This window comes from Mesoplodon mirus (assembly GCF_964341445.2).
Source record: "Mesoplodon mirus genome assembly, chromosome: X".
NCBI classification, from domain to species: Eukaryota; Metazoa; Chordata; class Mammalia; order Artiodactyla; family Ziphiidae; genus Mesoplodon; species Mesoplodon mirus.
Window position 1 is genome coordinate 140,204,272 of NC_138981.1, and position 12,024 is coordinate 140,216,295.

At 35.4% G+C, this 12,024-nt stretch overlaps 1 protein-coding gene across 5 annotated transcripts in view; it reads right to left on the minus strand.

Annotated features, from left to right (window-relative positions):
* The window catches only part of TMLHE (trimethyllysine hydroxylase, epsilon), a 63,566-nt gene that overhangs the window by 13,011 nt on the left and 38,531 nt on the right, over nt 1–12,024 (minus strand). For 4 of the 5 annotated variants that reach the window (XM_082610648.1, XM_082610647.1, XM_082610646.1 and 1 more), the window contains one exon: nt 11,554–11,790. The exons of the other annotated variant lie outside the window; for it this stretch is intronic. In XM_082610648.1, the coding sequence (XP_082466774.1) occupies nt 11,554–11,790 (237 nt within the window). The remainder of the gene's footprint in view (nt 1–11,553; nt 11,791–12,024) is intronic. 5 annotated transcript variants of the gene reach the window in all.

The following is a 12,024-nucleotide window of genomic DNA, read 5'->3' on the forward strand; positions in this document are numbered from 1 at the left end:
TCAAATATTATTTCATTTAATCCTTTCATCACCCCAGAAGGGAAGGTGGTATTAGCCTCCTTTCACATGTGCAGCAACTGAAACTCAGGTTAAACCTGCCACAGAGTTTATAAATAGCAGAGTGGTTTTGAAATCAGGTCTCCATAATACTTTAACTCATTGTTTGTACCAGAGAGCAGAACAGTGATCTAATTCCTGTGTATGCTGGTTCATAAGGTCAACTTTTACACATCATAATTGTGATCTCTTGACTTCAAATAGAGATTTGAAGTTTATAAGTGTTTTCATATACACAATCTCATTGACCCTCTATCTGATAACCCTGTGAGGTAAGTAGCACAGCTATTAATTATTATCTTACTTTATAGATAAGGAACATAAAGATAAGATTTGTCCAAGGTCACATGAGATCTAGTATTCACTATTTATATTATATTAGATGATGTTGTTTTCTAAGGCTGATAGCAAGAAGCAGCAGGAAAAGTTTATTACAGATTAGTAAAATGGATTTGCAATTTTTTATATTTAGAATAAGATGACTTCTGGACTTTTGCACAAAGTGATGTCATTATATTATTGCATAATTTGTCTGTTTGTTTTTTTTTTCCTGCTTTGATATGATGCAAGAAAGCCCTGGAAGTAGAGGAAAGAAAATAAAGCAGATACCTATCTGACAAGAATATCTAGGGAGTCCTAATGAAACTATTCCTCTTATTAGTGGACAGAAAATTAAAGATTTTCCAAGTACAGAGAGCTCAGTGATTGAATGGAAGATGCATTTGATGGGCACTGTACTTTGACAGATCACTGTTACAATCCCAGTTCAGATGTGTGACCTTAGAGAAACTATTTGATCACTTTGAGCCTCAATTTCCCCATCAGAAAACTGAGAATAATAATAACTTCCTTATATGCTTATCAGGATTATATGAAGTATTATATATTATGAACTAACACCGTGCTTGACACATAGGTGGTCAATAATGTTAGCTAAAATAAACACTAGTTAACTATCTCAAGCCACAAAAATGAGCCCTAGAAACCATGAAAGTCTTCACAGTAAGTTATACTCAGACTTGGAGGACAGGGTTAGACTAAGCTTTGAATAAGAACAGCTGAAGGATAGGTAAGTAGTTGTACCAAAATATTTGCATTTTAATACTTCTTGCTCTAAAATGTTTTAATAAGGTTTAAAATGTGAATAGGTATTGCACCTATTATAATGTCTCATTTATAGAAAAAGCTTACTTATATACAGAGCATGCCATATATATATAGCCATGCCACGCAGCTTGCAGGATCTTACTTCCCCAACAAGGGATTGAACCCAGGCTGTGGCAGTGAAAGCATGGAGTTCTAACCACTGAACTGCCAGGGAATGCCTAAGCATGCTATATTTTTATTTTATTAAAAAATATTGAGCACTGTGTTCTGCTTCTGATAATGGCTAAGTAAACTCCTATTATATCAACCTGTTCCTCTCATAGGTGGCAATTTAAAACTCTGGACAAAATACAAAAACCAACTATCCAAAGGTACTGTACAGGCAGATATTGGAGGGGAGGAAAGAAAGAAACTGTACTGGGTGAGTTTCCCATTTTCATGGCATCTAGCCTGAGGGTATGCTACAGCCTTTACCATACAGGGCAGTTAAAACCCCAAAAGAAATCTCTCAGTCTTTCTGTCCTGAAGAACCAAACGACAGAGTTTGGGGGAATCCACTGCCACTAGAAGGTGAAGAGGAAATCCTGGAAAGGAGAGAATCAGTGAAGAGGAGCACAAAGCTTTATAAGCTCTACCCAAATATGTGGATTACCCCTAAATTTCACATGTGCAAGAGAAACTCCCAGCATTACATCCAAAGCTAAAATAACTGAAGTTTGAACTATCAAAGAACGAAGTTTGAAATCTGAGCACAATTAAATTGATTGCCTACTAAAAAAAAAACCCAAATCAACATTCTTTAGAGAAATATAATCTAGAGTCCTAATAACATAATATTCACATTCTTCAGAATTCAATTCAATATTATTCAATGTAACAAGGACCAGGAATGCAACCTATTATCAAAGGAAAAAGACAATCAAATAAGATCAGCCATTATATATCTCAGATGTTGGAATTATCAGACTTTTTTTTTTTTTTTGCGGTACATGGGCCTCTCACTGTTGTGGCCTCTCCTGTTGCGGAGCACAGGCTCCGGATGCGCAGGATCAGAGGTCATGGCTCACGGGCCCAGCCACTCCATGGCATGCGGGACCTTCCTGGACTGGGGCACGAACCCGTGTCCCCTGCATTGGCAGGCAGACTCCCAACCAATGTGCCACCAGGGAGGCCCCAGACAACATTTTTAAAGCAGCTATTATCACTACATGCAATGAGGTAAAGAAAAATATGCTTGTAATGAAGGGATAGAAACTCTCAGCCAAAAAAAAAAAAAAAAAAGAAACTATAAAAAAGAACCACATGTAAATTTTAGAACTGAATAATACAACATCTGAATTAAAACATTTACTACATGGACTTAACAACAGAATGATGCTGACAGATAAGAGTCTGTGAATTTGAAAACTGGCTAATTTCATTTGATCTATCTGAAGAAAAGATTTAAAAATTTTTTGAAAAGAAAATGAACAAAACATCAGGGACCTGTGGGGCAATATCAAAAGGTTTGACATGTGTGTAACTGGAGTTCCAGAAAAGAAGAGAGAAAAGGGGGCAGAAAAAATTTTTGAAGAAATAATGACCAAAATTTGGTGAAAGACATAAATTTACAGATTCAAGATGCTCAGAGAATTCCCATTTGGAAGAAAATAAAGAGAACCACACCTAGGAATATCACAGGCAAATTGCTGCAAACCAAACATAAAATCTTGAAAGCTCCCAGAAAAAATGTTTACATGGTGCATAAATTAAAGTATAATTCAAAACATGTATTAAAATAATCCATAAGAAGGTAGGTAAGGAGGAACAGAAAAAAAATGATCAGGCAAAAAGAAAACAAAAGATTAAAAATAATATATATTTGGTTGATTATCAATAAGGGTGCAAAGACCATTTAATAGGGGAAAGGATATAATCTCTTCAACAACAGTGTTGGGACAACTGAACACCCACAAGGTAAAGAACAACATTGGACCCTTAATTCACACCATAAACAAAAATTAACTAAAAAATGGGTCAGAGAGCTAAATGTAAGAGCTAAAACTATAAAACTCTTTGAATAGATCACAGGAGTAAATCTTCATGACGTTAGTTTAGGCAAAGCCTTCTTAGATACAAGACAGAAAAACACAAGCAATGAAAAAATAGATAATTTGGATATCATCAAAATTTAAAACTCTAGCACAACCAAAGAACACAGGGGAGTAAAAAGACAAGCCACATGCTGGGAGAAAAATAATTGTAAATGACATATCCAATAAGTAACTTGTATCCAGAATATTTAAAGAACTCATAAAACTTACCAACAAGAATTCAAATATTTGCATTTTCCTGATGATTAGTAATGTTGAACAGCATTTCCTGTGCCTACTGGCCATCTGTATGTCTTCTTTGGAAAAATGTCTACTCAGGTACTCTGATCATTTTTAAATTGAGTTGTTTTTTGATGTTAAGTCGTATGAGCTATTTATATATTTTGGATATTAACTCTTAACAGATGTATCATTTGCAAATACCTTCTCCCATTCAGTAGGCTGCCTTTTCATTTTATCGACAGCTTCCTTTGCTATGCAAAAGCTTTTTAGTTTAATGTAGTCCAATTTGTTTATTTTTGCTTTTGTTTCCCTTCCCTGAGGAGATATATCCAAAAAAATTGCTAAGACCAATGTCAAAGAGCATATTCCCTATGTTTTCTCCTAGAAGTTTTGTGGTTTCAGGTCATATATTTAAGTCTTTACTCCATTTTGAATTTATTTTTATATATGGTGTGAAAGAGTAGTCCAGTTTGATTCTTTTGCATGTAGCTGTCCAGTTTTCCCAACACCATTTATTGAAAAGGCTGTCTTTTCCCTATTGTATATTCTGCATCCTTTGTCATAGATTAATTGACCATAAGTGCATGGGTTTATTTCTGGGCTCTCTATTATGTTCCATGGGTCTATTTGTGTGTTTTCATGACAGTACCATACTGTTTTGATTATTGTAGCTTTGTAGTACAGTTTGAAATCAAGGAGCGTGACACCTCCAGCTTTGTTGTTCTTTCTCAAAATTGTTTTGGCTGTTCAGGGTCTTTTGTGTTTCCATACAAATTGTATAATTATAGTTCTAGTTCTGTGAAAAATGTCATTGGTATTTTGATAGGGATTGCATTGAATCTTTAGATTGCCTTGGGTAGTATGGACATTTTAACAATATTAATTCTTCTAAGCCATGAGCATGGTATATCTTTCTATCAATTTGTATTATCTTCAATTTCTTTCATCAGTGTCTTGTAGTTTTCTGGGTACATGTCTTTTACCTCCTTGGTTAGATTTATTGTTAGGTATTTTATTCTTTTTGATGCAATTATAAATGGGATTGCTTTCTTAATTTCTCTTTTTGATTGTTCATTGTTAGTGTATAGAAACATAGAGATCACTTCACACTTATCAGAATGGCTATTTTCAAAAAGATAACAAAAACAAGTGTTGGAGAGAATGTGGAAAAAAGGCAACCCTCGTGCACTGTTGGTGGCAATGTAAATTGGTGCAGTCACTATGGAAGACAGTAGAAAATTTCCTCAAAAAATTAAAAATAGAACTACCATATGATCCAGCAATTCTACTCCTGGGTATGTATATGAAGAAAACAAAAACACTAAATTGAAAAGATATGTGCACCCCTATGTTCACTGCAGCATTGTTTACAGTAGCCATGATATGAAAGCAACTTAGGCTCCATCAATAGGTGAGTGGATACCACTCTTATTCAACCTAGTTTTGGAAGTTTTAGCCACAGCAATCAGAGAAGAAAAGGAAATAAAAGGAATCCAAATCGGAAAAGAAGAAGTAAAGCTGTCACTGTTTGCAGATGACATGATACTATACATAGAGAATCCTAAAGATGCTACCAGAAAACTACTAGAGTTAATCAATGAATTTGGTCAAGTTGCAGGATACAAAATTAATGCACAGAAATCTCTGGCATTCCTATATACTAATGATGAAAAATCTGAAAGTGAAATCAAGGAAACACTCCCATTTACCATTGCAACAAAAAGAATAAAATATCTAGGAATAAACCTACCTAAGGAGACAAAAGACCTGTATGCAGAAAATTATAAGACACTGATGAAAGAAATTAAAGATGATACAAATAGATGGAGAGATGTACCATGTTCTTGGATTGGAAGAATCAACATTGTGAAAATGACTCTACTACCCAAAGCAATCTACAGATTCAATGCAATCCCTATCAAACTACCACTGGCATTTTTCACAGAACTAGAACAAAAAATTTCACAATTTGTATGGAAACACAAAAGACCCCGAATAGCCAAAACAATCTTGAGAATGAAAAATGGAGCTGGAGGAATCAGGCTCCCTGACTTCAGACTATACTACAAAGCTACAGTAATCAAGACAGTATGGTACTGGCACAAAAACAGAAAGATAGATCAATGGAACAGGATAGAAAGCCCAGAGGTAAACCCACGGACATATGGTCACCTTATCTTTGATAAAGGAGGCAGGAATGTACAGTGGAGAAAGGACAGTCTCTTCAATAAGTGGTGCTGGGAAAACTGGATAGGGACATGTAAAAGTATGAGATTAGATCACTCCCTAACACCATACACAAAAATAAGCTCAAAATGGATTAAAGACCTAAATGTAAGGCCAGACACTATCAAACTCTTAGAGGAAAACATAGGCAGAACACTCTATGACATAAATCACAGCAAGATCCTTTTTGACCCACCTCCTAGAGAAATGGAAATAAAGACAAAAATAAACACATGGGACCTAATGAAACTTAAAAGCTTTTGCACAGCAAAGGAAACCATAAACAAGACCAAAAGACAACCCTCAGAATGGGAGAAAATATTTGCAAATGAAGCAACTGACAAAGGATTAATCTCCAAAATTTATAAGCAGCTCATGCAGCTCAATAACAAAAAAACAAACAACCCAATCCAAAAATGGGCAGAAGACCTAAATAGACATTTCTCCACAGAAGATATACAGACTGCCAACAAACACATGAAAGGATGCTCAACATCTTTACTCATTAGAGAAATGCAAATCAAAACTACAATGAGATATCATCTCACACAAGTCAGAATGGCCATCATCAAAAAATCTAGAAACAATAAATGCTGGAGAGGGTGTGGAAAAAAGGGAACACTCTTGCAGTGCTGGTGGGAATGTGAATTGGTACAGCCACTATGGAGAACGGTATGGAGGTTCCTTAAAAATCTACAAATAGAACTACCATATGACCCAGCAATCCCACTACTGGGCATATACCCTGAGAAAACCATAATTCAAAAAGAGACATGTACCAAAATGTTCATAGCAGCCCTATTTATAATAGCCCGGAGATGGAAACAACCTAAGTGTCCATCATCGGATGAATGGATAAAGAAGATGTGGCACATATATACAATGGAATATTACTCAGCCATAAAAAGAAATGAAATTGAGCTATTTGTAATGAGGTGGTTGGACCTAGAGTCTGTCATACAGAGTGAAGTAAGTCAGAAAGAGAAAGACAAATACTGTATGCTAACACATATATATGGAATTTAAGAAAAAAAATGTCATGAAGAACATAGGGGTAAGACAGGAATAAAGACACAGACCTACTAGAGAATGGACTTGAGGATATGGGGAGGGGGAAGGGTAAGCTGTGACAAAGTGAAAGAGCGGCATGGACATATATACACTACCAAACGTAAGGTAGATAGCTAGTGGGAAGCAGCCGCATAGCACAGGGAGATCAGCTCGGTGCTTTGTGACCGCCTGGAGGGGTGGGATAGGGAGGGTGGGAGGGAGACGCAAAAGGGAGGGGATATGGAAACATATGTATATGTATAACTGATTAAATTTGTTATAAGGCAAAAAATTAAAAAAAAATAGGTGAGTGGATAAAGAAGATGTCACACACACACACACACACACACACACACACACACACACACACTGGAATATTCCTCAGCCATAAAAAAGAATGAAGATCTTGCCATTTGTGACAACATGGATGGACCTAGAGGGCATTGTCCCAAGTGAAATAAATCAGACAGAGAAAGACAAATACCATATGATAGCACTTATATGTGGAATTTCAAAATAAAACAAATGAACAAGAAAAACAAAAGAGAAACAGAGTCAAAGATACAGAGAACAAACAGGTGGTTGCCAGATGGGAGAGGGGAAGGGGGATGAGAGAAATAGCTGAGGGGCATTAAGAAGTACAAACTTCCAGTTACAAAACAAATGAGTCATGGGTACGAAATGTACAGTGTGGGGAGTATACTGAATAATTATGTAATAACTTTGTATGGTGACAGATGGTAAGTAGACTTATCATGGTGATCGGTATGAAATGTATAGAAATATCGAATCACTGTGTTGTGCACCAGGAACTAACATAGTGTTGTAGGTCAGTTATACTTCAAAAACAAACAAACAAACTCTCAGAAAAAGAGATCAGATTTGTGGTTACCAGAGGCAGAGGGTAGAGGGGGGAGCAGGAATTGGATGAAGATGATCAAAAGGTACAAACTTCCAATTGTAAGATAAAAAATTACTAGGGATGTAATGTACAACATGATAAATATAATTAACACTGTTGTATGTTATATATTAAAATTGTTAAGAGAGTAAATCCTGAGTTCTCATCACAAGGAAAAAATATTTTTATATTTCTTTAATGTATCTATATGAGGTGATAGATGTTCACTAAACTTATTGTGATAATCATTTCATGATGTATGTAAGTCAAATCATTATGCTGTACACCTTAAACTTATACAGCACTGTATGTCAATTACATTTCAATGAAATTGGAAGAAAAAAAGACAAATGATACAATTTAAAAATCGACAGAAGATTTGACTAAAGAAGATGTACAAATGGCCAAGAAGCAAAATGAAAGAACAAATGAAAAGATGTTCAACATCGTTAATCATCAGGGAAATGCAAATCAAAACCACAGTGAGATACTACTTCACACCCACTAGGATGGTTATAATCAAAGACAGATAATAACAAATGCTGGTGAGGATGTAGAGAAACTGAAGGCCTCATACATTACTGGCAGGGATGTTAACTGGTGCATCCAGTGTGGAAAACAGTTTAGCAGTTCCTCAAAGGGATAAATGCAGAGTTACCATATGAACCAGCAATTACATTCTTAGAAATCTACCCAAGAGAAATGAAAAAAACATGTCTACATAAAGACTTGTATGCAAATGTTCATAGCAACATTATCTGGAATAGCCTCAAACTAGAAATAATCCAAATGTTCATTACTGTTGAATGTATAAACAAAATGTGATATATATAAAGGAATACTATTCAGCAATTAAACAGATACATATTACAGCATGGATGAACTTTGAAATCATTATGCTAAGTGAGTGAAAGAGAGCTGACACAAAAGACTCTGTATTGTATGATTCCATTTACAGAAAATGTCCAGAATAGGCAAATCCATACAGACAGAAAGTTGATAAGTGATTGCCAGGGGCTGTGATGGGATGGGGCTGGGGTGAGGGAATGGGGGAGTCACTGCTTAATGGGCAGGAGGGAACTTTTTGGGTTGACAGAAATGTCAAAAACTGGATTGTGATGATGGTTACATGACTTTGTAAATACAATAACAATCACTGAATTATATACTTAAAACGTATTAATTTTATGGTATACAAATAACTTTTAAAATGTTTTAAAGGTTTAAGAAATGTTAATGCACTTAATATCCCAATTAAAAGAAATTGTCAGACTGGATAAAAAAGCAAGACTGAAGTACGTATATGCCATTTATTTAAATACAAAAACACAGATAAGTTAGAAAAAGAAGATAGAAAATTAAATAGCATGCAAAGTGTAAGTATAAGAAGATTGGAGTGGCTATATGAATTTCAGATAAAATAGACTTCAAAACAAAGTTAAAGAGGGACATTTTATGACAAAAGGTTGTTTCATCAGAAAGACATAAAAATCATAAATGAGTATGTGCTTAATAACAGATACTCAAAAAACATGAAGCAAGAACTGATGGAATTAAAGGGAGAAATAGACAAAATCACCACATTATTTGGATACTTTAATGTTGTTTTCTCAGTGGCTGATGGAATAATTAGTCAAAAAAATCAGAGAGGACACAGAATACAAAATAACATGGTTAAAGAAAGAACACATAAGCGAAATCAGAAAATATTTTGTACTTAATTATCATGAAAATAAACATCAATATTTGTAGGATGCAGGTAAAAAGGCTTAGAGGTACAAATATAGTTTTTAATGATTATATTAAAAAAGACTAAATGTATAATATCAATGATCTAAGGTTCTACCTTGGAGGACTAGAAAAATGAGAATAAATTAAACCAAAAGTATGTAAAAATAAAGGAATAATGAAGATAACATAAATCAATAAAACAGAAACAAACGATAGGGAGAATTAACAAAGCAATACAGTGGCTCTTGGAAAGGACGAACAAAATTGGTAAACGTTTAGCTAGACTAAACAAGAAAAAAGAGAGCTAAAATTACTAATACCAAGAGTCATCATTACAGAGACGATAGACATTATATGAAAAGAATAAGAGAATATTATGAATGACTTTATGACTGAAAAATTGACAACTTAGATAAAATGTACAGATTTCTTGAAAGAACCAGTAGAGAAAACAAAAATCTTACTAGCTCTATATATACATAAAAAATTGAATTTAATATCCAAAACTTTCTCATAAAATAAACTCCATTCCCAGTTTCCCTAGTAAATTCTAGCAAACATTTAAGGTGGAAATAGCACTAATATCACACAAACTCTTTGGTAAACCAGAGTTTTACAAAGTCATTACAAAACAAGAAAACTGTCGACCAATATCCCTCTTGAACCTAGATGCAAAACTTCTCAACATGATATTATTAAGCTGAAACCAGCTATGTATATGTATCAGTTACCAATGTATTGCTTCTCAGTTCTGAATGCATCCTTACATACAATACATGTTCTTGATTTAAGAATTCCTTTTAGCATTTTTCCTTTATAGCGAGTACAACATTAAACTTTCTCAGTAGCTGGCGTTGGAGGGACACTGCAGCAGAAAGAGGTTCTCTTGCTATTTCTGGCCCTAGACAGGTCTCTGCTGTGTGGGTGTGAGGGCATCAGGTGGCACCAAACCTCAGGGCCCAGGACACGGTCCCTATGCCACCTTGCAGCCTCATCCTGGTGACAACCTTTCCATAGCCCTCTCAGCATAGTAAACCAGAGCCCCTGAATGACCTGCAGGAGTCCTCCTGTGTTCTGTGGGATCACACACTGAAAGTAAGTCTGAGTGCCAGTGAAAGCAGGAAGACTTAAGAGCACCTAGATTGCATGCTTTCACTGGCACCTAGGCTTCCGTTGCACACTCACACCACCAGTTGCTGATTGCCTGCTTCCCTGCCTGCCTGTACTCTGGAAGGGTGGCCTATTGTTTGCTCAGCAACTCTAGACCAGCTCCTGCCTGGCTAAATCAGCAAACTTCACTGATATCAGGTGGCTGAACCACTCTTTCTTACAGATCTGAACCTCTTCCATGTTTATTCTTCCTTGGATACTCTGCCCCAGCCCTAGGGTACTATAATGAATTTCCTCATATCTTTTTTTAAATTTTGTGATGCATGAAAATTATATGAATTTCAACTCTCAGTGTCCAGAAACAGTCTTATTGGAACATGGCCACATGTATTCACTTATATGTCTATGGTGGCTTCCATACTACAATGGCAGAGTTGAGTAGTAGCAACAGAGACGTATGTGGTGCTCTCATCATTTTGCACCACTGCTCAGCACATTACAAATTGTGGTGATACAGTTATTACTACCAGCATTTTGAATGTTACATACTGTCATTCCATAATATTAAATTTTTTTTATTACCAGTGCATACCCATAATGTTGGAACAACAAAAGAGGAAAGTGGACTTAATTGTCTTGTGTTTAAGGCACAGAGGAGTATGGATTATTTTGTTATCAAATTAGATGGCAAAGCATTGTGTTTAAAATGCAATGACACTGTAGCTGCTCTGAAAAAATATTATATACATTAATTTCCTCATATCTCATAGTCACTCTTTTATCCTAGTTCCTAATTCTTTATGCTAAACTTTCCCTGTTTAACCTACCATGTAGTATCTATCTATGTATCTGTCCCCTCCAATCTAGCATTCCTTGTCTGTTGGCCTATTTATTATTCCATGGGAATTATAATAGGAATGGAAATTGTACTAATAGAAAGCTATACAATAGCAATATTAAAATGTGATAGACATAGGATATTAGGAATTTTCATTACATTAGAAGACTAATATCTGACAAATACATTACACTGAGGGATAGTTCTTTGGTACTCACCTGATCATATAGAGCTCTTTATTCCATGGGTAGATATTTAAGACTGGCCCTACCCCAATCATGTGGTTGTGACATTCTCCAACATTTTCAATATATTCATGCTTCAATGGCACTTTGCTGAGGAGTTCAAATTCCTCAGGTGCCTTCTGAAGTACCTGTTCTGCTGCATAGAATCCATCTACTAGCAGTGTCCTGCCACCTGTTCCTTCATGCTTAAGACAGTGAAACACTTGAATGCTAAAGAGGGGGAAAAATTAAATTATTCTGTTCAGTGGAGAAAAGAGAATATATCAACATTTTAGAAAAAAAAATATATGAAATGATTATTGACACCACTGTGTCATTTTCTTTTCACTAAGAAATAAATCTCATTTCCCAATTGTCTTCCCTTCATAGCCAGCTGTACTTTTTTGTGCTTTGAAGTATTAATGCCACTACAGGTTCCTCCTAAGCATATTTAACATGTATTGA